This window comes from Rosa chinensis, chromosome 2, assembly GCF_002994745.2.
Source record: "Rosa chinensis cultivar Old Blush chromosome 2, RchiOBHm-V2, whole genome shotgun sequence".
Lineage (NCBI taxonomy): Eukaryota > Viridiplantae > Streptophyta > Magnoliopsida > Rosales > Rosaceae > Rosa > Rosa chinensis.
Window position 1 is genome coordinate 8,746,155 of NC_037089.1, and position 27,220 is coordinate 8,773,374.

Here is a 27,220-nt window from a genome sequence, read left to right on the forward strand (position 1 = left end):
AGCATCAATTAAAGACAAAAAGCAATTACTTTTTTGATTCGGCAAAGCAGGCTTTTCGTTTCATTTTTTACCATTCAAGGTCCCATATCCAGTGCCATTTAGACTTCTTGGAGATGAGTCCAAAAGGTTGGTTCGATTGTGAATTGCAATATTAAAACGTTTGAGGCTTTTTTTTTGGGTTACACTTGCTATCAACTGTGAGGTTTGGAATCTTGAGGATTGTTAAAATGAACAATGTTTTAATGAGCAAAACAATGCTTCTTTGTTCTTTTTTACTTCCAAATCCTTTTAACCATGTGCTTGCTTTTCAGTAGTCTAAAATTGGAACATCTCTTTATGTGCTTTAGGATGCTCTTACTTAATAGTGCTGAAGGATTCACACAATTGTGTGGAAAACGCAAAGCAAAGCATCACAATTGGACTGTGTGCTTTGAGGTAACTTTTGGAAGATGTTAGTATTAATGTGGTATTTTCTGCTCCAAGTTTCCAAGAAACCCTAGGTTTTCTAAGGTTTATAGTGTCAAGAGAAAATGTTATGAAATATTGAGAGCAAAGAGGTTGGAAATTCAAAAACCGAGTTAATGGGGCTGTGAATTCAACATTGTAGAACAGAGGAAATGGATTAAGCAAACGAAGAGTGAGATTGTGAAGAGAGAGGGAAACTAACCTGCAAGATCCGTCGGCTTGGGAACAAAGACATTGGCTTCTATAATGTCGGGCAGTAGGAGTAGGGGTCGTCAACGGGCCGGGCCTGCCCGGCCCATTCATAGCGGGCTTGGGCCGGGCCTTGCTATATTTTTAAATAATTGCGGGCCGGGCCGGGCTGGGCTTTATTAAAAATCAAAGGATCCAAGCCCGTCCATATAAAGCGGGCCTTGCGGGCTTTTTCGGGCCGGGCCTTGCTGGCTTTATTTATAAATAAATATTTAAAGACACAAGTATTTTTTTTTTTTAATCAAGCTTTGGAAATTCAATGGATAATGATCAAATACAACCAAAGATAACAATCTATATAACTATATTGTACCAAAAAAAATCTATATTTATATATAGATACTAATTTGTTGATAAATAAATTTTTAAAGACACTAATTTTTTATAAATCTATATTTATACATCATACACTCCAAAGAGCTACATATAGCAATTCAAAGAAAATGAGAAACCAACCGTTGGATGAGTTTATTACAATAAATTATGAGTGTGGTAAAAAATTTAGCCAATTTCACCATATTTTTGAATCCGATCGGATTGGTCAACCATAGTCACTTATATGTTTTATTGGTTGACCGATGGCGTGGCAACCGCGAAACGTGCTTATTTTTTCACATCAAGTTTGTATATATTCCATCGATGGATGTGCGTGGACATAAGATAATTAATTTTTTTTAATTACAAACACATTGGACTATACCAATTTTATTCCTAAAGTTATATGACTTATACATTGCATTTAAATTGTTTAAGTTCATTCTAAAGCAACCATGAAGTGGAAAATGAATTCGGAGAAACCAACCGCTTGATGGAGAGATTGTAATGTTTTATGGTGGTTGTAGAAAATCCAGCCAATTTGGTTCACGTTTCGAATTCGATCAACTAGGTCAAACGTAGTTACTCTTATAAACCTATATTTATATATCATACACTCCAAAGAGTAACCCCTATCAATTCAAAGAAAATGGAAAAACCGACCGTTGGATGTGTTTATTACAATAAATTATGAGTGTGGTAAAAATTTTAGCCAATTTCACCATATTTTCGAATCCGATCGGATTGGTCAACCGTAGTCACTTATATGTTTTATTGGTTGACCGATGCCGTGACAACCGCGAAACGTGCTTATTTTTTCACATCACATTTGTATATATTCCATCAATGGATGTGCGTGGACATAAGATAAAAAAAATTAATTTTAATTACAAACACATTGGTCTATACCAATTTTATTCCTAAAGTTGTATGACTTATACATTGCATTTAAATTGTTTAGGTTCATTCTAAAGCAACCATGAAGTAGAAAATGAATTCGGAGAAACCAACCGCTCGATGGAGAGATTGTAATGTTTTATGGTGATTGTAGAAAATCCAGCCAATTTGGTTATTGTTTCGAATTCGATCAACTAGATCAAACGTAGTTACTCATATAAATCTATATTTATATATCATACACTCCAAAGAGCAACCCCTATTAATTCAAAGAAAATGGAAAAACCGACCGTTGGATGAGTTTATTACAATAAATTATGAGTGTGGTAAAAAATTTAGCCAATTTCACCATATTTTCGAATCCGATCGGATTGGTCAACCGTAGTCACTTATATGTTTTATTGGTTGACCGATGCCGTGACAACTGCGAAACGTGCTTATTTTTTCACATCACGTTTGTATATATTCCATCAATGGATGTGCGTGGATATAAGATAAAAAAAATTAATTTTAAACAAACACATTGGTCTATACCAATTTTATTTCTATAGTTGTATGACTTATACATTGCATTTAAATTGTTTAGGTTCATTCTAAAGCAACCATGAAGTAGAAAATGAATTCGGAGAAACCAACCGCTCGATGGAGAGATTGTAATGTTTTATGGTGGTTGTAGAAAATTCAGCCAATTTGGTTCTTGTTTCGAATTCGATCAACTAGGTCAAACGTAGTTACTCTTATAAACCTATATTTATATATCATACACTCCAAAGAGCAACCCCTATCAATTCAAAAAAAATGGAAAAACCGACCGTTGGATGAGTTTATTACAATAAATTATGAGTGTGGTAAAAAATTTAGCCAATTTCACCATATTTTCGAATCCGATCAGATTGGTCAACCGATATGTAGAATATATATATGCACATATTTTATATAGAAGTATAATAATATAAGAACTTCCACACACACACACACACACACACATACATATATATATATATATATATATATATATATCTCTCTCTCTCTCTCTATATACACACACATATATATTACTATATATATATGTGTGTGTGTGTGTGTGTATATATATATATACACACACACACACATATATATATATATACAGATCATATCCAGAGCGGAGCTCCGCTTTGAAAATTAACGTGTGAAGTTCGAGTTTTAGGTCAATTTTCGGTTGCATATCCATATCTCGACCGTTCAGTTTTTAGGTACTAGTGTATAGATCATATATACAAATTTTCAGCCAAAATGATGATCGTTAAGGCATTGATAATTGCCTTAAAGCTAGTACGGTTCAGGTTGACAGATTCAGTCCGTCCATTTGTTTAAGAGAGTTAGATTCCTTAACGATCATCATTTTGGCTGAAAATTTACAGAGATGATCTATACACTAGTACCTAAAAACTGAACGGTGGAGATGTGGATATGCAACTGAGAAGTGACCCAAAACTCGAACTTCACACATTAATTTCAAAGCGGAGCTCCGCTCTGGATAGGATCTGTATATATATATCTCTCTATATATATATAAACACACACACACATATATGATATATTGATATATATATATATATATATATCTATATAAACACACACACAAATATATATCTATATGTGTCCATATATATATATATTTATAAACACACACACACATATAGATATATATATATATATATATATCTATATATATAACACACACACACACACACACACATATACATATATATATATAAACACACACACACACACACACACACACACACATATATATATATATAATATTTTGCGGGCTTTTACGGGCCGGGCCGGGTTTTTGCGGGCCTCCATCGGCCCACCAAGGCGGGCTTTTGGGGTTTTTTGACGGGCCGGGCCGGGCCAAAAGCCCTGCGGGCTGGCGGGTCTCCATCGGCCCACTTGATCCGCGGGCTTTTTGATGAGGCCTAAGTAGGAGATCATCATAGTGAATCTTGGCTCTCAAGAATTGGATCACTCTTCTGTCCGATGGACGGAAGGGGAACTAGGGTGGCGGTTTCTATGAGGCAGGGCCAGGGGGTTGTGGGGTTGGGTCAGGGGGCGGGGACTGGTTGTTGTCCATGAGAGAATGTTCAGTTGCAAGAAGGGGAGGAGAGAGAGAAAGAGAGAGAGGGGCGGGAAAACGTATACAATATTTTTTTTGTTTGAGAAGGAGACCGGTCAAGATTAGAATACATGCTAATCCATTGAGCAACGTTTTTAACTTTTTATCATCATCAAACCCAGAATCAAAACGTAAATCCTCTCCCTTTACTCTCTAAATTTCGATCCTTCTCCATTGTTCAAGCATTGTGAAACATCTCCATCTCCTTGCCGTAGTCATCATCAACGTCCTCCATCCTTTTGAAGATCATCTTGCGTCCTTGAATCTCATCAAAAGTGTAAACATGTCCTATATTTTGTTTTTGGTTTCTTTGTTTTGTAACGTTAAAGACAATTATACTAGCGGTCTAGATTTTTTGTTTTAAATGGATGTTTCGATATTTTTTGAGAATAAAGAGTATGTTTTGACGTTTAGTTTTCTATAACCTTGAAGCATGAAAACATTTTAGGATATTCAGATTGTTAATTGCGATTTTAATATGTGATGATGTAAGTTCATTGATTTTGTGCTTCAATTCCACCTTTTATGTGTTTTGTGTTCTTTGGTTGCAAACTTATAATATTGAGCATGTAATTGAATCCAAATTAAGATTGCTAGCGTTCTAGGTCTTAATTGCTAAGTGGAAAACCTAAAATTCCTTAGGTAAATCAATGAAGAGTCTTGCATGCTTGTATGGCGTTCCAACTTGTGTTCTTGGCTTAAATCAATCAAACTTTCTAAGTGTTTAATGAGTTAAATATGTTTTGTTAGTGAGTAGCGTTCTATGACTAGCATTGCATGTTTAATAGGGTTAACTATGGTGCGTTCATCTAGTTAATTTAATTAAGGGAAGTAATAAGAACTTTGTATGCATTCATCTCTGTTCTTGATTGATTTCTTCATTCACATATTTTGATCCATGGTTTATGGTTAGATTGCCTGTTTTTGTGTTAATGATTATTAAATACATCTTTACATCTTATCCGCCCATCTTTTCCTTGATTCATGGTTTGATCGATCACATGTATTATATAGGTAGATTAGAATACAAACTTTTATAAATCCCCCTAGCCACCCCATGAATACCATCACCATCACTCCAACTTCTCAGTTGTTCCCATATTTCAATCCATAGCCTTCGGTTCTCAGAGCTCGTCTTATCCTACCTCCATTACTCCCCCAAATCCTCAGTTGTTCCCACCCTTTGATCCCACCATCAGTTCACAAAGCCTCTCTTTCTCTGAGCCCATCACCCTACCTGCTCAGACAGTCCAATACAACCAGCCAGCAGTAGCTACATTGTTGGCTATCCAAACTGCCTCACTAAATGCATTGGCTGCACAGTTGAACAACACTAGTCAACTTACTCAAACATTTCTAGGTGTCCATCCCCTCTACTTCAGCACTCAAAATTGGTATCAACCTGGACCATCGCAGCTGCAGCACACCGCCATAGTGGACCCTCCTATACTTCCAAATCCTTCCCACTCATCAACAATACGTCTCCACAAATTTTGGATGAGCAGACCACTCAAGATACTCAAGTACTTCAAGGCTTTAATTTCAATACTCAAAATTGGTATCAACCTGGTCCCTCGCAGCTACAACAGACTATATCTCCAATACTTTCGGATGGGCTAGCCACTTTATTTGTTGATGGACAAACTCAGGATACTGAAGCATATCCAGGCTTCAACTCTAGTACTCAAAACCGGATCAGTCTGGCCACTCGCAGCAGCAGCAGCACACTGCATCTCCAATACTTTCGGATGAGCTGAACACTCTATTTGTTGATGGATGATGAGCTCAAAGTGAGTGCCAATTTAAACCCTGCATTGAATAGTAGTATAGAATAAGTAGGGTATCGTTCTAAGCAGGGGATTGGGGTATACTCCTGTCAAAAACGTTAAACAAATTAGTATTATTCACAAAGTATAAAACAAAGTATATATTTACAAAAATTATATCAAGTTTCCATTTGCTTGACACTCTGTTAGTCGTGTTACTAAAAAAAAGAGTTCACTCTTCTCCTCAATGTATGATTACACGCATTTTTATAAGCGTAATTGTACTCTAAATACTAGAATTAAGCTAATCTTTAAGTCAATTATTATGTAATTAATCTATTTTTATTTATTTGTAGGTAATAAGCGGAGTTTGGGAAATTGAGAGAAAATAGTGCGAAATTAGAGCAAATTAGAGTCAACTCTGACTAAAGGACGAAGAGTCAACTGGTTGACCACCGGATCAACCAAGTTAACTTGGCCCGATAGCATGAAGTCCAATTCCCAAGACCAAAGAAGCACAAGTGAAAACTCAAACCCATTTGTATTACATCTTTGTATTTAAATTTCAAATTCAAAATAGATGTAATGACAATAATAATAGTGGACCACACATCACACATGTAGATGAGATATTTATTTGTGTTTACACTAGACACACACTCACTTACACTTTTACCCTCCGGTTTTCTTTATATTTTCCAAAATATTTTCTAATATTTTAATTCTCTACATTTTTATTAGGTTATTTTAGTCTTTTCATTTTACCCATTTTCTACTTGTTTTTTAACCCTTCGATCTAAGATACAAGTCCAATCTTGACCTTTGAACCCAAGGGAGTATTTAAGCACCTTTGCACACACATTTCACAAGCTTAAGACCCATTTTTCTACACCCTAGGCCTTTTGGCCGAATTTGAGGACTTCTCTCCTCTCCTCCTCCTCCATTTTCTATATTTTCATTAGTTTTATTTTACGAATTTGAAGAACTACTCACACAAAGCTTCAAGGATCCATCAAGGGGCTCAATCTCTATAAGATTCAAGATTTGGGTATTTTGTGGGGTTGTAATTCAAGGCTAGTCATGCTAGCTTCATAGCTATTTGTGACTATCTTTGTTTTCTCCTACACTTTTCTACTCTTTGCTATTTGAATTTTGTAATTTTGATGTTCATGAATATGGGTTGTGAGTAGTTACTTTTGGGAGCTAGGGTTTCTAACTCTAGCTCAATTTTGATGTAATGAACATATTTTCAAGTGACAAATAATATATTTTCAAGTGACAAATAATATATTTTCATATGGGTGCACTCTAATTACTATGTCAGTTGATTCTTAATGCATAAATTTTAGGGAATTGACCACTCTCTTTGTTATGTTTTGAGATTTGTGTTGTGTGATACAATTGGTGGTTCTTTTGTTCACTAGCTTCATGTAATTAGTGTGGTATATCAAGTAGTTGCTTAATCGAGAATTAATGATTGCCTAAGTTTCTATTTTCTTGTGCTTTTCGCCTTTAATCCTAGACGTTGTGGCCCTAACAAGGCATAATGATTAGGGTTAGAGAGTTCATTCTTGCCTTAGTCAGAAGAATGGATACCAAATGAGAGAAATTGACTTAGTGTCCTTAACCGGCATTAGGTAGAGAACTAAGTAATCGTTACATTCTAGGTTGTAACTATTGCATGCTTAGACCCCTAATTTCTAGAGCTCTACGCCTTTAGTTCATGTTTTGGTAGCCCTAGTAAGGTACTAACTCATGAGTTAGAGAGTTCATATTTGTCCTAACCGAAAATGTGAATACACTTAAGGAAATTCGGCTTAGTGGCCTTGACCGGCATTAAGTACGGGATTTGGTTCTCATGAAAATATGTTTGTTTGCTTGAACTGTGTTCGTTGCATTGAAATTGCTAGAGAGTGATGCCTAGCACCCAAAATCTATCTCTCTTTAATTTTTCTTAATTTTTAATTGTTGTTGTTAATTTAGTTTTCGACTTAGTCTTTTATAAAATTAAAATCACAATTTTGAATCATAATTTCTACCTCATTGTAAATAGTCATCACTAGGCTCTTAGTTTTGATTAGGCTTCGGCGCAAACCTAAGTCGAGCATTGCTAAGGCTTGGTGTCTTAGAATAGCATTTTTATTTATTTCCTTTTTCTTTTGTTTGCTTAGTGACTCTAGTTCCGACAACCAAAGGATTTTGGGCTTAATACTTTCCTATCTTGACAATGATACGTACGCTTGCGTAAATGTGCATCAAGTCACTGTACCCTTGTTGATCTACAAAAAAGAAGTGGAAATATGTTAAAGTGCATTATATAGTCAGATAGATAGGTAAAGAGATGTAATATTCATTAGTAGTGGAAATATGCTAAGAGTGTATTGCCATATGTGATTTCAACCACATTTCTGCTAGATTTTGTTCATTCTAAATTTCTTTAGCTTTAACTTTTGTGGACAAGCTGCCTCTTGGAATCTTGGATTGCTCCAAGTTTCCAAGAAACCCTGGGTTTTCTAAGGTTTATAGTGTCAAGAGAAAATGTTATGAAATCTTGAGAGCAAAGAGGTTGGAAATTCAAAAACCGGGTTAATGGGGCTGTGAATTCAACATTGTAGAACAGAGGAAATGGATTAAGCAAACGAAGAGTGAGATTGTGAAGAGAGAGGGAAACTAACCTGCAAGATCCGTCGGCTTGGGAACAAAGACATTGGCTTCTATAATGTCGGGCAGTGGGAGATCATCATAGTGAATCTTGGCTCTCAAGAATTGGATCACTCTTCTGTCCGATGGACGGAAGGGGAACTAGGGTGGCGGTTTCTATAGGGCAGGGCCAGGGGGTTGTGGGGTTGGGTCAGGGGGCGGGGACTGGTTGTTGTCCATGAGAGAATGTTCAGTTGAAAGAAGGGGAGGACAGAGAGAAAGAGAGAGGGGCGGGAAAACGTATACAATATTTTTTTTGTTTGAGAAGGAGATCGGTCAAGATTAGAATAATATACGTAAATAGCACTAGTCGAAAAAATAATACATAATAGCAAATTATGATTAAGTACACCTAAGCCTAGCCGGACTCTTAATTCTTGAAAGGTCTTTTTCGACTTCTTCTTTTTTCTTTTATTAGATAAATAATAAAATTCAGCGTGGTAAAATTTATTAGAGGGATAAAGGTAAAAGTTATTTGAGGGGTTTTTTACCAGAGTAAGATCAGAGAAACCATTAATGGCGGCCAGACCCATTTCGCTTTGTCTACTTCAGGCGTTTGCTTTCTTGGTGTTGATCAATCACCAATGTCGTCGTCGCTTCTTCAAGGCTATCATCTCGGAACCCACGCCGGCGTTGTCAAGGTAGCTCATTTCTTTCCTTTTCCTTCGCTCTGAGTTCGACCAGTTTCTTGTTCGTTTTGCTTAATTCGGTATTTGTTTTTGTGAAATTATTGAAAATTAAGGCAGTCGTGGTTTGCAAAATTGAAATGTTTGCTCTATTTTCTTGGTTCCCAAATCATGGTAAAGTCTCTGTATTTGTAGAAAAATATAATCTGATGGAGCAAGTTTTCTATATTGAATGAATGAATAAACTTTACAAGAAGGAGAATTCATATGGACAAAAGGAAAGAGAAGAAAGCAACAGTCAGAAGCTATTGTAAGCTGGCAATAGGAAAGAGAGAAAAGCAACAGACATAAGCAATTGCAAGCTGGCAATATGCCATGACTTCACAAAATCTTCTCTAATCATATTTGCACCAAAACTAACCATATCTTCTCTAACTATATTTGCACCAAAACTTCAATACTCCCCCTCAAGCTGGGTCAAGAGGGTTGATTAAACCAAGTTGCTAAGAATATTCTGAAAATGAGTAGCAGGAAGAGATTTAGTAAAAATGTCTGATCCTTGCTTCTGGTGTAATGAGTTTCAATCACTTTGGACTGAACTTGAGCTCTAATAAAGTGGCAATCAACCTCAATGTGTTTAGTACGCTCATGGAAAACAGGATTTGAGGCAATGTGCATTGCAGCTTGATTATCACAGAAAAGTGACATAGGTTGATTACTAGAGAATCCTAAGTCGGAAAGGAGACCCTTCAACCAAATCAATTCACATGCAGCAGAAGGCCATGGCACGATATTCAGCCTCAGCACTTGATCGAGCAATTACACTTTGTTTCTTACTCCTCCATGTTACAAGATTGCCACCAACAAAAGTACATAAACCAATTGTGCTTTTTCAATCAAGAGCATTTCCTGCCTAGTCAACATCAGCATATCCCATGATGTTTGTATTACCATTGTTTTTTAGCAATGATACCCTTCCAACTGAACCCTTAAGGATGTGCTTGACAATGTTCAAGTGAGTAATAGTAGGAGCATGCATAATTGACTAACAATGCTCACAGAATATGAGATATCAGGTCGAGTAATGGTAAGGTAAATGATTTTTCCGACTAACCTTTGGTAGTAACTCAAGTTTAGAAGAGATTCACTCTTGATATCTAATTGAAGCTTATTATCAAGGGGACTACGAGATGGTTTGCAATCCATGATTTTTGCTTCTTGTAGAAGATCAAGCACATATTAATTTCCTTTGGTTTAGGAAAAGTCCTTTGTCAGCAGAAGCCATCTCGATACCAAGAAAGTATTTGAGAGAGCCATGATCCTTTATAGCAAACTTGGTTTGAAGTGCTTGTTTAAGAGACGTGATCTCATCTGCACTGTCACCAGTGATGATCAAATCATTAACATAAATGAGAACAACAATTTTCCATGAGTACCCTGGCGAACAAAGAGTGAAGAATCAGCATTTCTTCTGTGAAATCCAACTTCTTCAAGGACAAAACTGAGTTTAGCATACCAAGCTCGAGGAGATTGCTTTAAGCCATAAATGGCTTTGTGAAGCTTGCACACCAGTTCAGGATCATGGGATTGGGGATGACCAGGGGGAAGCTTCATGTAAACTTCCTCTTCAAGCTCTCCATGCAGAAATACCTTTTTGACACCCATTTGGTGTAATGACCAAGCCTAGTTAACAGCCAAAGACAGCAATACCCTAACAGTAGAACTGGAGCAAATGTTTCTTTGTAATCCACTCCATAGGTTTGTGTAAATCCCCGAGCAATTAATCGAGCCTTGTGTCTCTCAATGGTTCCATCAAAATGTAACTTGTTTTTGTAAATCCATCTACTTCCCACTACTTTCTTTCCTTTTGGAAGCTTGACAACACTCCAAGTTTCATTGTCATTAAGAGCTTGGAGCTCTTCTTCCATGGCTTGTTTCCAAACTTCATGTTGACTAGCTTCTTGGAAACTTTTAGGTTCATAGGTATTATCAAGTGCACCAAGATAAGCGGAATAGGCATGGGACAACTTTTGATAGTTGATAAAATCAGTCATGGGATACTTGGATGTGTAGGCAACATAGTCAAGAAACCTTGCAGGAGGATTTCTTTCTCGAGTTGGATTCCTTCTATGAGGCACTTAGGCGATAGGCTTATGCTGTTCATTTAGAACATATGGCTCTTCTTGTTCATGAGGATCTTCTAACTCATGATCATGAGGGAAATGATGGATATCATGAGGCTCATGATTAGGAGTAGGAATAGGCACAATGGGGCATCTTTTAATATCAATATCAGGGTTAGGAAGAGGACATAGATCATGGAATGACTCCCCCTAACCATTAACATCGAATTTCCTTGTGAAATAAGGAGTAGACTAATCAAACTTCACATCCCTTGATACAATGAATCTTCTACTTACTGAATTATAGCATTTATACCCCTTTTGGGTAGTTGAATACCCCAAAAAAATGCATCTTGCTGCTCTAGGATCAAGCTTGTCTCGATGAATATTTTGAATGTGAACATAGCAAACACAACCAAACACTCTTAAGTGAGATAAGTCAATTTTCCTGCCTTTCAAAACCTCATAAGGCGACTTGGAATTCAATACTCGACTTAGCAATCTGTTGATGAGGTAAGTTGCAGTGAGCACTCCTTGTGACCAAAACTTCTTTGGTACATTTGCATGAAACATTATAGATCTAGTTTTCTCAAGTAAATCTCTGTTTTTTTTTTTCCTGCAATCCCATTTTGTTGTGGTGTGCCAGCACAACTTGTTTGATGCACAATACAATTTGAGTTTAAGAATTGAGACATATATTCAAAGCCATTATCAGATCCTAAAACTTGAATTTTAGATGAAAATTGAGTGTTAACAAGACTGTGGAAATTTTTGAACACATTAACAACTTCATTCTTGTATTGCAAAAGATACAACCAAGTAATCCTTGTAAATTCATCCACAAATGTTACAAAATATCTATACCCATCAAAGGATTCTAGAATAGGATCCCAAATATCTGAGTGTATGATTTCAAATGGATTATTAGCTCTAGACATAGAGGAATTAAAAGGCAATCTAGCAAATTTGGATAGTTGACACACTTCACAATGATAGTTGTCATGGTTCAAATTTGGTAACAAAATAGATAACACTTTCTTTGAAGGATGAACTAAGCGTTGATGCCAAAGATGGTGATCTTCAGCAATACTTGAACTAACTTGACAGGCCTTGGACTTCTTAGATAAGTAATAAAGTCCATTCAGGAAAAAAAAAAAAAAAAAAAAAAAAACCTTCACAAATCGTCCTCTTGGTTATGATATCCTGAAAAATCACATTGTGAGGAGAAAAAATGGCTAGACAGTTTAGAGTGTTTGTGATCCTTCCAACAGATGGCAATTGGAAAGGAAAGGAAGGAATGTACAAAGCTTCAAACTTAATGTGGTTTGAAAACAATTTTATTTTTCCTTTTCCTAACACAGAAGCACCTTTGCCATTAGCAACGGATACTTGAGAAGACAATTTTTCAAAATCATGCAAGTTTGTACGTTGATTTGTGATATGTGGCTCCAGAATCTATAATCCAATAATCATGCTTAAGACCTATATTAAGTGTAGTATTGGAGGCTTTCAAAATACCTGGAATATCACTTTGATTCACATTGTCAGCTTCTGCAAGAGAGCCTGCAAACTTGCCAAGTAAGGCAGTGTGGAGGATTAGTACTCCAGTTCTTCAAGATGCCTTTGTTTTCCTTGGAAACTTTAGCTTCAATTCTGGATGAAGTGCCCAACACCTATCCTTTGTGTGACCAATGCCACTACAGTGGTTGCATTTCAAGTCTGGACGCTTTCCCTTGTAGACTCTATCATCAGCTTGCTTATGATTTGAAGCATACACCCTTGAATCTGCAATATTGGTCTTGACTTCCAAGTTCATCACTTTCTTTCAAAGTTCTTCTCTCTGAATAGTGCCACACACACTTTTGAAGGAAGGTAGGTCAGAGTTCAAAAGGATGTGGCTTCTCCAGTCTTCACACTCTGAGCTTAGATTAACGAGAAGTTGGAAAATCTTGTCTTTTTCAGCCCTCTTCAATAGGACATTAGCATCTGTGGTGTGAGGTCGATATACATCTAACTCATTCCACATACTTGTTAGGCTTCCAAGATATTGAACAAATGACTTCTCCTCTTGTTGAAGACTAGCAATATCTTTCTTGAGTTGAAAAACACGAGCAGAGTTGTTTTGATTTCCAGACATCTCCTTGATATGCTTCCACAGATGCGTGGATGATTCTGAGTAGCTAAAAATTTCAGCCATCTTGGGCTCCATGGAGTTGAGCAACCAGGACATAACAAGCTGATCTTTGCAAAGCCAAGCATCATGAGTGGTGGAGTTGACTTCAGGCATTGTTATAAATCCATTGACATATTCAAGCTTTGATCTTCCTCCAAGTGCCAAAGTGACAGCTCTAGACCAAGGAAGATAATTGTATTCAGTTAATAAAACTGAACTCAAACGTTGATTGAGATTACCCTCAACTTCAGAAACACCTAACATGTTTGGATTGGAATTGATACTGAAAGGATTAACATCATCAGTACCAGAAGAAATTTCTCCAGCCATCTATAGCTTGAAGAAAAGAAAACAATCCACAAGGGAAGTAAGAAACAGAAAACAGGATACTAAATGTTCCTACTTTGATACCATGTAGAAAAACATAATCTAATGGAGCAAGTTTTCTATATTGAATGAATGAATAAACTTTACAAGAAGGAGAATACATATAGACAAAGAAGTAAAATGATATGTGGTTTATAATTTTTCATCTGGGTCTTGTGTTTGGTGAAATGAAACTGAGACCCTGTTCTTGACGGAAACTATTTCCTAATCTGTAGTGATGTTTCATATATATACAGTTATTTTGTTTTGTGATAGTTGCTTTGAGCTTTCTGGTTAGTCATACAGATGTTATTTCCTCTTTATTCTGTAGAGAACTACAATATATTAAATTGTTTTCGAAGCCAGATACTTTCTTTTCTTGGGACCTTGTTCTTGCTTAAAGATATCTTGGTAACAGAATTGAGGGTAATGCTTCTCTGTTTTTGTAACAGAGCCAAGTTACCTGAAGTTATTTTCCAACGCCACTGACTTCCCATCGGAGGACTACTATAATGTCTACATTACCAGCGGAGGTGGCACTGCTGGGTGCCCTTTGGCTGCGACACTATCATCCAGTTTTCGGGTCCTTCTGCTCAAAAGAGGTGTTGCTTATGGCAATCAAAACTTGATGACCCAGGATGGTTTCTGTCAGCACTCATGGATGTCAATGCCTCTGACTCTCTCACACAAGCCTTCACATCTGAAGATGGTGTTCCAAATGTCCGAGGACGCATTCTTGGAGGCAGCAGGGCAATGAGCCAATGAATGCTGGTTTCTAAAGCCCCGCAGATCAGGAGTTCTTCGAAAGAACCACTTTCAATTGAGATCTTAAAGTGGGATTCCAGTGGCTCATCATCTTCATTATGTCGGGCAGCTTATGTTTGATAATCCCAGAAATGGCATCCAATTGTGCCACCAATTCCACTGGAGCACTCACTCATTCAAGTGGTTGGCATTACTGAATCAGGGGCTTACATTGAATCAGCCTCCACTGTCATCCAATTTGCATCCCCAGCCCCTACTGTGGCCACTCTCATGGAGAAGATTCTCGGGCCAGTCTCTGCTGGTTCTTTGAGGCTGGCTTCAACTGATGTCAAGGTGAATCCTATCATTCAATTCAATTACTTCAACAGCCCAGTGGTCAGTGGATGTGATGTTCGCAGGACCAAGTCTATGGATGATTTCAAGTTCCAGGGATGGTTTGGGAATAAGGATTTTAGGTTTATAGGGCCTGCATTGCCAGTTGATCAGTCTGACTTTGACCAGATGCAGACTTCTGCCGCCGCACTGTAAGCACCATATGGCGTTACCATGGGGCCGGGGCTGCATCACGGCTGTTGCTGGTGATTTCCTCGTCATTGGTATAGATGCACTCCGTACTTTTGGTATATCACCAGGGACAAATCCTCAGGCTACCCTTCTGATGCTTGGAAGGTCAGTGTCCTCAAATCATGTTAGCAGTCTTTGTCAAATTGTAGCCAATTAGATTCTTGCATATAGGGTTGTATGTTTATAGAGCTTTTGCTTAATAGAGTGGCTAGCTGACTGTTTTATTTGGTCAATTTGGCAGATATGTCGGGCAGAAGACAATGAATAACAGAAAGGGAGGATATAAAATGGTTGATTGATCATCGGTTGGGATGAAAAAGAACTGAACATACATGCTCAATGCTGCTAGTAGAGTAGCCACTAGTTGTAAGCTAGGCTGGTCGGCCCATTCAGTAATATGAATTAAGAACTTCTACCGATCTCAAATGTGCAGGTTTATGACATACAATGATACAATTAATAGCGGATTGAACTGTGAGAATGTAGTGTATATGTCTCATACTGAAGAATCAGACTTTCTGCTGCAGTTAATTTTTCTTGGAACATCTACAACAACGTCAATTGAGTTTGGAACGAATGCTTAAACTTTTACGAGCGAGTGAAACCTAGGATGTTTAGCCCCCCTTTTCTTTCTTTCTTTCTTTCTCTCTCTCTCTCTGAGGAATGGCAATACTTCTATTGTATATAAATAAAAGCATAAAGAAAAATCCTAGCTAGATAACAATAATCATTTTGTACGATTTAGTGTATGGAATGATGTACCAATCTTTATAGTAAATAAAACCAATGATTATTCATCAATCATCATAGTCCCAGAAAGTTAATGTAAACCATGCATAAGGTGCCATCCAACGCAGAGAGTCAGTCAAGGCAGAAACTCTGGCCACTGTTTGGGGACAACGAAGACGTATAATCAAGACTCTGAGATACTTGACATTCGGTAAGGGTGGTGAGAATGTCTGCCTGAAATTTTCTGGAAATGTGATAGCCTGCAGCAACAATGTTCAGAAAAGTTCAATTAACAATAAAAAAATAATTAACTTAATTACATATATGCTCGCGCGCACACACACCTTAGCAATGGCATCGTGACGGATATCTAGCTCTACTTTATTGCAGCAATCAAAGTTTTGAAGAAAATATCACCAAGTAGGAAAATGTGTCCATGGAGGGAGGAAAGTGGGTTCTAGAACTTCTTCTTCATCATCTCAATTAAGCATGATAAATGCAGTCAATGGATTTCGAGCTTTCAAAGAGATTACGTCATTAGGCAGCAAATAACCATCGTAGCTAAAAACTTGGAGATTTGGAATATCAATAGTGGCCTTCACATTATCTCGACATGTTCTGGGCATTGCAAAGATAATCTTCGCGTGCTGAGCATAAACGCTGATATATTTCAACTTGACGCATTCACTAAGCAAGCAGATGTACTCTCCGGTATTCTCACATGCTCCAGATTCAGACTAGTAAGAAATTGTGCATATATTGAGAATGGTATGGGGTATGCAGTAGTATGTGCTTTCGGCCGGATCATTGTCATCTTTTATTTGAATGCTGATGTCTAACTCTTTGACGCATCTATCAACCACAAAACTAAACTACTTGTCTATTCTTGTCGCGCCAATTAATTCAGAATCATATCTCATTCGAAGCCTGAAACTATCCAATTCCAAGAGCTTCTTTTTCTCGCAATGTTTCAAACAGCTTTCCACAAAGTCAATGAACAACAGCTTCCTGCGGACGAGATTGTCACCATCATGATCAGTAGAGTCCCCCTCGTCATCGAAATCTAAGAGGGGGACTCCCAAAGACCACACACTTGCCCATTGTTTAGAAATAATGGTTAAGCGTATGGCAAGTTTAGTGGGAATGAGTCGGAAAATCTTGTGAACAATAAGGTCTGGAAGGTGAGGTAGCAATGTGTCCACAGCCATGGCGTTTCGATCAACCTGCTCTTGACCTTCCTTTGTTTGGTCTTGCTTTTTGACCCTTTTGTTATTTGGGTTTGCATTGCTGCATATTTGTCTTCTCGTACTTGGCGCCATAACTGGATAAAAAGAAGGGAGAACAAAGAGACAAAAAGAAAACTCATATGGCCGGTTGCCAATAATCAGCCTATGACTGAAGCCACAAAAAGAAAACGAAGAGAGAAACAATGAAACTATAAAGACCGATCCACTAACAAGATTAGATATACAGAATGAAGTTTGCGGTAATTAGCAGTTCATATATAATATTAACACAACCAATACCTCAGTCTGAGTAAACCCTTGATACCCTGGTTTTCAGATCGAAGAGGAGAAGATTCGTGAGAGAAACCCTCGATTGGATTTCTCTCTCTCTCTCTCTCTCTCTTCCTTTAGTGATGCAATGTATATTGTGTCCTGTAGGAACCCGAGTTAAGTTTTGGTTTGGTATAGGAATCCTTGTCCCATTCAAAATCCGGAAAAAGAAAAAGAAAAAGAAGAAAAACAAAGAAAAGGAGTTTTAATATAGACTTCAACACCTCATCAATTTCATTGCACTCAGTCAAAGGCTTGAAAGCATTTTCTATAAGCCAATAAATCATATTCATCCTTAATGTTGATATCCAAATTGAGTAATATGCAACATAGTCGCACACACCGAGAAATTCTTATGAAACCTATATTATGATTCATGAGAATTGCAGTTACAAATTCTTTGGATAAAAATTTTAAATTATCTTTTGCTATTAAAGTAGAACATGCATGTACGTTATGAAAAAATGATGAGGAAGAAGAAACTCTAAAAATTATGAAAGTGAGATCATAACTCATACGTGAAGGGTTGTGAGTTACTAGTTGTTGTAATTCTCAGTTGTTGATCAAATAGAAAAACACAAGATTATAAAAATGTCAGTCTTAATACTTAACGGATAGTTTTAAAAAACTGTGAGAAATAAATACATTTTAACCTGATATATTAAATTAAAAAATATTTTATGCATAAAGACGGCCGTCAGATTCATTCGTCCTCAAAATTACTTAAACGTTCATTAGGTGAGCTATAGAAAAACCATAAATCGGTAATGAATTATTATGCTTGTGCAGAAAAGAAAATAGTTGTGGCTTTAGGAAAGAAAAGACTTATCCCCTGTCCCAAGATTAAACCGTGCTCTCTAATCTAAACCGGCGTGAAAAGGCGGTGTAGTAAACTTGAACCGGGCTCTCAAACCGGTTAATAAACCCTCACAAAACCCTAAGTTCTGCGTTTTTGAAACATTGACCCATCATCGAACTATGGAGGGCTTTCAAAAATGGGTCGGCAAATTCTCAAAAGATGTAAAAGCCGCCTCTGAAAAAGCTTCATCTTCTTCTTCTTCTTCTTCTTCTTCCTTTGAAGGTCCTCGTTCAACTGAAGGCCTTTCTGTCGCTTTGTCCGATCAGTCTCGTATTATAGTCGCCAGACCTGTTAGGTACAGACCCATCTAGCTCTAACCTTTTAAGGTTTATAAATTTCTGATTGTATGTGTGAATTGGGTTACTTTGGTGTGAAATATTTGATCAATTTATGCAATAGGGTCATAATGCCTTGTCTTTAACTACCAAAGTTTGGTTCTTTCATCGCTTTTTCTTAAATTGATTCTGGGTTTTGCTATTGAGCTTCCCAAACTTGTTTTGGCTTGTGTTTAAGTAGAGTTGTTCACGTATTGGTGAGGCTTGAATTAGTATATGAACTTGTGTTATGGTTAAGTGAACTTCAATAGTTGGATTGAATTGGTAAATTTTTGATTGATGTTTACTTGCAGAGGAGTGGTGTCGCTGTGGACATGCTCAAAGTTCTGTGCAATTGCCTTTGTTGCTGGGATCATTGTTGGCTATACCCTGAAGCGACGCGTTAAACGCTGGGCTAACAAGCTTCTCAAGAAGATCAGAGATGATTGATTGCACCTAGGTTGAGTTAAGCTATCGCATTCAATAGATGAGTGATTCTCTAACATTAGTTGTTTAGAGAGTGCATTTTTGAGGAGTTTTCAGCTTCTGTGGAGACAAATGCATCTCACATTGTTATCCTTTTTAAACTATTATGGTAAAGTTTTAAGCTTGATTTTGTTCCTGTGGTTATGAATTCGTGCATCTGCCGTTATCTGTGATTTAAGTTGGAGTAAAACTATAAGCTGAATGCTGCCTACTTTGTTTCTGTTATATGAGACGAAGATGTGTGAAACCACTCTTGCATCGAACCTGAAGTAGTATACATATTGATGATTATGTGATGTGGATATCTTTGTCAATCACCATAATACTTCATCTATGAACTTTGGAAATAAATAGCAGGAGCTCATTAGTTTTAATCTTTTTCTCATGTTTTATTGAAATTCTCTATGATATTGGTCTACATTTCTTTATATATATATATATATATATATATATATATATATATATATATATATATATATATATATATGGTAAACAATTGCATTTACATCTTTCTGAGCTACTATCATTATACATATATGATTAGTTTCATCTATGGATAATCAGAATGATTACAAAAGAATAGCTGTGTCATCTTTGTGCAACTTCCTAGTTTTAAAAGTACTCCTTGTGGAATTCAAAGCGTGTCGATGTCTTGTGACTGAGCTCAAGTGATAGCATCTTCAGCTCCTTTGCCAACATTGGCATCCCACAGTAGAATACCCCTGCAAAATAACATATTCTTAGATCCAGTTGTTTTTGAATTCTTGATTTAACGTGTATAGTTCTGGACTTCTGGTAGCTTATCTTTACCTACTGTCGAAAATGGATGCTTGGAAGCTATCTTGGTAAACACTTCTTTCCAATTAGGTCTTGCAAAATGAGTCATTACCTGCAAAAGCATCAATGTTGAAAGGTCATTTATTGCTTAGGAAAATAATTACCCGTTTACTGTTTGTTGAGGGAAATGGTAATGAAGTATCATACTCTGGTGCCAGATAGGATGTCAACTCCATGTTTGGCATGGTTGAGAGCTTGGACCATGGTGATTAGAGTTGACCTTGCATCACCCTCTTCGTAGACACTTGTAAGGTAGTTGTGAAGTTCAATCTGACCCTGTTAAGAGAAAAGGACAAGAGAGTCAGGAAGCTCATCCCTAAAGTGATATAACTATGTTCTGAAAAGATTAAAAATGCATTGCTTTACTTTGTGATCCATTTCTGCCACTTCATCCATGACTCCTTTAAACCACTCGAAAGAGCCAGGTTCTCTGGTAACCCAATAGAAATGAGCATTTGTAGTCCTCTGTGATTTCTTCTTGTCATTGGGTGTCAAACACGATGATGTAAAACTATTTAGGCTGCCTGATGGTGTACTAGTTTCTGTATTTGAATCCTATGTCATAAATGCATATAATCTTAGTTACCAAGAAGAGAATATTAGATAGTGACAAACAACCTGCTTAGATGTTATGAATTGTACCAGTTGTTCTTCTGCTGTTCTTGTGCTGTTAAGAAGATCTTTAAGGACGCTTACAAAAGGGGTAGCTCCAATGCCAAGACCCACAAGGAGTAGGACATCATAGTTGCGGTAGTCCTGTGCCGGTGCCCCATATGGACCATCAAAAAACAATTTGGGTTGGCTGCATAATCTTATTTGATCCATATCTTGTGGCTGAGCAACACTAGTCCGATGAACTAAAGATAATGAATGATCTCCCTCAGAAATGGCTCGCTTCAATTCTTGTGTCCAGTCTCCAACTGTTCGGATATGAACACTGAGATGCTCATCCCCAGGTGCTGAGGTGATGGAAAATGGGTGCCTGAATACGATTGCATTCATGAAATTAACAAAAGGTGAGAATGGAAAGGGAAGTTCGTTTCATCCAGAATCACACTTACCATTCAAATGGGGAGATTGTTGGGCATTGTAGAAATATGTATTGTCCACTTCTGTACTTAAATCCAGGTGGCTTGGACATGATTAAGCTGATAACATTTCCGGGTAAGATTGTAGCCTGTTGAAGGATCATAAACCACCTTAGTAATCTACAAACATCTCAATTCTCAAATACTCAGAACTATACAGGCTTAGATTTTAGTGAAGTTCGGTCACCTTTAGTATCTTAACTGAATAGTGTTTTGATCTACATGTTCGGATACTGCGCTCTACTACATACAGCAGAAATGGAACAGAGATGTACATCCATGTCTGGGAGATTTAGGAAGGCATATATGAGTATTACTGGCAGCAGTTCATAAATGAGCCACAATTTTTGTTGTAACTATGGTTACTCAAATTCCTTACCGTTTTCTGATACCACTTGTGGACAAAGTACAAACAGCTTCCATGGATGAGTAGCAAAACGTAGACCAGACCTAGCAGATGATGAGAATACCAGAACGCATTAAACCCAGTCAGTTTGTTCAAGGGGGCAGGAAGCCTCACCATGTTCCTTCGAAAGTGACTCGCTGCTAGCGTGAATGAGATGGCCATAAAAATCACCATCAGAATTCCAGTCACGCCTTCTGGTCCAGTGAATAAGAATTTGTACGTCGGGTTTTTGCCATGGAAATCAGAGGATATTGGCTCAAATTCTTCCGCAGATGAGTTTACTAGACGAGGAAAGTCACATGCCACATGGTTCCCAGCGTGAACAATTATTCCAATTGCTATAGCAAATGCAATCATCTGTAGGAAAATGTCAAACACTTGTTCAACAAAAACAGAACTAGACTAGTGGAAATGTGTGACTACCGACTAGCCCTTTACCTTGTGGAAATTAATGTTGTCATCAAAGGGAATGAAGAACCTAGCTCGTGTTGATCGAAGCCATGTCAATGTGTTACGACAAACAGGTAAAAGGATGAGGGCCATGTTAAGCTTCAAAGTTTCTGCAGCTCCTTTGGCTACTGGCAAGCAATAGCCGATGACTTCAAATGCTGCTTTGTTTCTGTATTGGTAGAATTTCCAGGCAAAAAGTGAAGCCATTGCAACAATCCACAGTAATAAAATCCAACCGCGTTGCAAATTGTCTAGTATGAGACACTGAAGTGAACGATTTAGTCTCCGAAGCAGATTCTTGGGCCTGAAGGAATTCAGGTTCTGACTCCAACCTACGCTTACTGCGCTCAATGGTCTGCTGTAGTTTATGTATACGTCTCTTTGTAAAAGCAGTGCTTCCAATTGCCATAACTGATTAGAGGTTAAGTAAACATGAGAGGCAAATTTTTGAATCATTGACATGAACATCAATTCTTCAAAGTTCTCATTTTTACCTCAATATAACCAAAATTTTCGGGGTCTAGTTCTTCCATTATCAATGAAGCATATTCTTCAGCTTGTTCTTTCAGCTTTGATAGCTTGTTTGCTGAAGCACTCAGCATTATAAGCTGGAACTCAAGAGATTCAAATTCATTTTTATGCGATTATACAGAAGACACCAAGTAAAGCATTACATGTCTAGCAAGATAGTTACTTCTGGCAGGGCCGTCCCAATGGTAAGTGAAGCCTAAGGTGAAAATCATAACCTGTTTTTTATTTTTCTGTATTTTTAGCATATGCTTGATACTTTACAAACAAAGTATTTGGTACAACAATTTTGAGTCTCTACTATGAAAATAAGAATAACATAACCTATAAATGGAGCCTAATTGCAATTAGTTAACTATTTAAGTTCAAACAAATCGAGTATGCATTAGCTAAAGATAGACAAGTACAAAATATACAAGAAAGTTTGTAGTAGAAAGAGAGAGAAAAATTGATGCAAAGATACGAGGCTTAGTTCTACAAGATCTAGATAAGTTCAAATGGCTTGGTAATATGTTGAGTAATTTGACTTCTAATTTTTACTGGGCTTTAAATAGTATAAAGTACAAAAACTTGTTTCAAAGTGAGGCCTAAGCAGTTGCCTTGTCTGCCTTGGGCTAGGGCCGGCCCTGCTTCTAAGTTACAGTTGGGAAAATTAACCAATTACTTCACAATTTATTTACCTCTTGCACTCCCTCCCTTGTGATTCTTCCATCCTCATTGCTATCTGCCCTGAAAACATTTCAAAGCGAAAAGTTTACAAAAGTGGGAAAAAAAAAAAAATCCCTTACCAACTAAACAACTAGATAAGAGTCATAAGACTAGTGGATTTCATGAGTAAGAAAGTCATGAACTTTTTGGTGGGTTAGAAAAGCATGAACTGCTTTCCTAGTCTGCAAAATTCACACCTACAGAAGAGGCAAAGCTTGCACATAGTTCAAAAGCATTTAACCTAAAATTTTCAGAGGTCTTGAATCTTGGTGGGTGGGTTCATCTATTCAAGTAGATAGAACACACAAAAGACACAACCAAACGCAAAAAACTCTCCAAAAAGAGAATTTTCCCAAAAAATAAAAACAAATTAGTGGACTAATCTGGCGGGTAATTTGACCATAATCTGGGGCCGTCGATTTGTTAGAAACCTGGCCCCAACTCTCAAAGGTAGACCTAATCAACGGCTGAGAACACATACATGTCGAAGAAAATTTGAAGGCGCGCATCAAAGCTCTGGTCCGAGATTTGTATCCAAAAATCATGAAGTTCTTCCTTCGTGATCTTCGTAATTTTCTGCCGCCGCCTCCTCGCCAATGTGTCAAATATCCCCACCGCAAACTCCTCCGAGTCCTCCATCCCTTCACACGGTCATCAAATCATTTTCAAATTCCGATAATAAAAAAAAATTCTATAATACATTAACGTATCAGTACATGCTTATACTATATATCCGTAACGTGTCAAAACCATAACTTGATAGAAGTTAAATTCTTACCTATGCATCGACCAAAGTCTCCTCTGGCGAGCAATCCGTGGACGGCCAGCGACTCGAACCTGGCCTCCACTTGCTTCCACAGCTCCTCGGCGTCGCTAGGTCCGGTGGTCTTGCTGATGAACCTCAGGCCGTTGAGAGCTCTTTGCGCGCTCGATCTTGTCCGTTGAAGCTTCGCCTTCAGCCTCCTCGCCTCTCGTGGCGGAAGCGCGAGTTCGCCGGAGTTGGAAGACGCGGTGGTCCTCGACGACGACGATCTGATCAGCCACCCGAATGTGCGGCGAATGCTCCGTGACGTAGCGGAGAGGCTCCTTCCTAGCATTCCTGTCCCCGTCTCCTCTTCCTCCTCCTCCTCCTCCTCCTGCGTGTCGTTCCCCACCGGCGCGACGCTGCACACGACAATGTCATCGTCGTCGTTGTTGAGCTCTAGTGTGACCTCAACCAGGTCTTGGTTGTTGTGATTAGTGAGGTCGTTGAGAAATATAGGCAGCATTGCGCCGCAAAGGCGGTGGTGCTGACGATCATGATCAGGTAAGCTGTAGTTTGATCGCTTGGAACCAAACGACGGGGTCGCCGGCGACGTCATTATAAATATATTTCAGGCCAGCTTTGTGTGACTGAAATGTGGAGGACTAAGTAGAAACGATGAAGCGGTGGGAGGGTTAATTGGGTCACACGTTAGGACTGGAATTCAGAATGGTCCTAAGAAAACAAGACAAATACCTCCCAACCGATCACTCCTACACGATTCCAACGCTTTTGTGGTCTCTAGAGTTGGAGTAGTTGATATTTTGCTCATGAGGCCAAATGTCTTCTAGACAATTATTCCACTTGGAGAAGCTTATATATAAAGAATATTAGCTCCCACATAGGCAAATACAAAATAATACGTACTATTACTTTTTTCTCTCTCTTTTGGGTCTTTTGAGAGAGTGTGTTAATTTAAGAAAAATAAAAGAAGAAAATGTTACATTTCTTGCAATGTCTTTTTTTTTTTTATGGGGGTTTGTCCATTTCCGGTCCTCATTAAGATTCACCACTATTCATAAATATACTAAATAAGAAATACGTAGAGTTTTAAATCTCTATATTTTCATACACTTTTAATGATTAATAAGATGAAAGACATATGTCGTGTTCATACATATAACGCACATCTTCTACGACCTCTCATCCTATTACACTTTCACCACAGACTTTTCCTCCAAACTTTACTCATTCTTATAAAGACTCCTAAATTTGATAACGGTTATTGAGATATAGTTCTCGATCACAGAGAAAGAAAGATCTGGAAGGAGATGGAGGGGCAATACAGGATATGACACTGTTCCCATCCGACAATGAGAGGGGAAAGTGACTGTGGGTATATCAATCGGGCCGCGGTGGTGAGTTATTTCAGAGTTGTTGTTCAAGAAATTATGCTGATATGAGATCGATGTATCCACTATACTAATTATTCCCAACTATTAGCACCGTGAACACTCTGCGCAGTGTATATATATGTGACATACTCTCGAAATACATTTTGATTTCTCAATTAATGGCCTAAAAGAATGGCAAGTAGGAATAAAAAAGATATTTGCTCAAAAAATAAAAGAATGATTAAATACTGTTTAGTCCTTAAACTTTTTCCCTAAAAATACTTCAGTCTCTGATTTTCTAATTTCACACGTTTAGTCTCTATACTCTAAAATTTCGAACCAATAGGTCCTTGCCGTTACTTTCCATCCAAAATCTCGGTTAAATTGATGACGTGGCAATTTTTTTGGGCCAAAATGTCTTCTACCCTCACTTTTTTATTTAATTTATATTTTTCTCTTCTTTCTCTCTCTCTCTTTTTTTTTTTTTTTTTTTTTTTTTTTTCTGTTCTTCCAGCCCCATGAAACCTCCACCGTCTCCTCCTCCACCCCCTATGGCATCCTATGCGGCGTCCCCTACACCACCCTCCCCATTCGCCACCTGCATCAGCTCTATAAACAAAGAAAACACAAACAAGATATCAACCTTATCAATTCACCACTCAACTTTCAATCGAACAATCATGCATTAATAATCAGAGAGATTTCAACCAAACTAAACCAAACTCAGTTCAGTTAATTCCAATTATCACTCCACAAGTCTGAGCGTTCTGAAATCATTTTCGACCAGAAGTCTGAGCAAAGAACTGAATTGTCGTGATTGGAAGACAAAGCTCGGTTAATCTCTGGCCACGCTTAGTTTGCATCCACTTCAGAGAAGTCCAAAATTAAGCATCACTGAGCTCCAAATTTTCTCTAGGACAAACATTAGCTTCGAAATCAAACCCAAAAGACCAAAAAAGCCGTTGTGGACGGTGAACTCTGACGAAGCCGATAACACCCAAAACATCAATTCCATCAAAACTCAACTATAATCAAAATCAAGCACATCAATGTGTAGAGCATGAAGAGTAGATGAATTTTCTCACCTTATGCACTACTGATTTCGGCCGGAGTTGAAGGAAAAAGCCTAGAAACCGTAGGAGAATTTTGGCGTCGATTTTCGCTCCAGGGTCGACGGACGACCAAACCGAATCCAAAGGGACGTCGGCTACGTCGAGGTGGTTCGAACGCCAAACCATCCCCAACCCCACCGACCGACGTTCGTCGTCTTCTCCCCAGATCGGATCATCTTCTCTCTCTGCCTCGATTTTGAGTTCGAATCGGAGCTACAAACAGCTGCTCCACCGTAGAGTACTCCTCCGCCGACGTCGTTTGGAGTTTGGTGGTGTTTGGCTGAGGCTTCTGGAGTTTGGTGCATGGTTTCAGGTGAGGCGTGTGAAGAGAACAGAGGGAGTGAGGCAGAGGAGAAGAGATAAACAGAATAAAAAATAATAATAAAACAAACAAACAAACAGAAAAAGAGAAAAGAGAAAAGAATAAATAAAATTAAAAAAAGAGAAAAGAATAAATTTATTAAAAAAAAGTGAGGGTAGAATAGATATATTGGCCCCAAAAAATTGTCACGTCATTGATTTAACCTAGATTTTGGATGGAAAGTAACAGTAAGGACCTATTGGTCCGAAATTTTTGAGTACATGGACTAAACGTGTGAAATTAGAAAGGTAGGGACTGAAGTGTTTTTAGGGCAAAAATTTGTTAGGATTTGTTGCTTGGTGATTAAGTCACTTTGACTTATTCACATTCATTATCATGTTCTACGTAGTCTGTTAATAAAGCCCTAGTCTTTAGGGTTTAGATTAGGTTTGAATTATTCCTCAACTAATGCCCCACATTTTAGGTCATGCAAATGTGGTTGTTATCTATTATGATTCCAGTATTGCTATGCTTATT

The 27,220-nt window shown here is 37.8% G+C and overlaps 2 protein-coding genes and 1 pseudogene across 2 annotated transcripts; 2 read left to right on the top strand and 1 right to left on the bottom strand.

Annotated features, from left to right (window-relative positions):
• Positions 1-14,511: 14,511 nt before the first annotated feature.
• Positions 14,512-15,472, top strand: LOC112183623 (annotated as a pseudogene).
• Positions 15,473-18,374: 2,902 nt separating this feature from the next.
• LOC112185596 lies at positions 18,375-19,292 on the top strand. The gene is made up of 2 exons (XM_024323858.2): positions 18,375-18,612; positions 18,946-19,292. Exons 1-2 carry the CDS (start codon positions 18,437-18,439, stop codon positions 19,079-19,081), a joined length of 312 nt encoding a protein of 103 aa, XP_024179626.1. The 5' UTR covers positions 18,375-18,436; the 3' UTR covers positions 19,082-19,292.
• Positions 19,293-19,587: 295 nt separating this feature from the next.
• LOC112185595 (respiratory burst oxidase homolog protein E) lies at positions 19,588-24,710 on the bottom strand. Its single transcript, XM_024323857.2, has 13 exons — positions 23,913-24,710; positions 23,616-23,775; positions 23,107-23,155; positions 22,393-22,506; positions 21,887-22,309; positions 21,422-21,805; positions 21,230-21,325; positions 21,016-21,131; positions 20,597-20,936; positions 20,321-20,509; positions 20,102-20,230; positions 19,928-20,006; positions 19,588-19,839 (listed from the first exon to the last, which is right to left on the bottom strand). Exons 1-13 carry the CDS (start codon positions 24,493-24,495, stop codon positions 19,730-19,732), a joined length of 2,772 nt encoding a protein of 923 aa, XP_024179625.1. The 5' UTR covers positions 24,496-24,710; the 3' UTR covers positions 19,588-19,729.
• Between the last annotated feature and the right edge of the window lie 2,510 nt (positions 24,711-27,220).

Bases quoted from the DNA above. Each gene is read 5' to 3' on its own strand.
- LOC112185595 (XM_024323857.2), bottom strand. From the start codon at position 24,495: ATGACGTCGCCGGCGACCCCGTCGTTTGGTTCCAAGCGATCAAACTAC. The intron at 23,156-23,615 runs GTATGTGTTCTC...AAATGTTTTCAG, and splicing joins CTTCAAATTTTCTTCGACAT to GGCAGATAGCAATGAGGATG. The intron at 21,326-21,421 runs GTAAGGAATTTG...TAAATCTCCCAG, and splicing joins ACAAGTGGTATCAGAAAACG to ACATGGATGTACATCTCTGT.
- LOC112185596 (XM_024323858.2), top strand. From the start codon at position 18,437: ATGGAGGGCTTTCAAAAATGGGTCGGCAAATTCTCAAAAGATGTAAAA. The intron at 18,613-18,945 runs GTACAGACCCAT...GTTTACTTGCAG, and splicing joins ATAGTCGCCAGACCTGTTAG to AGGAGTGGTGTCGCTGTGGA.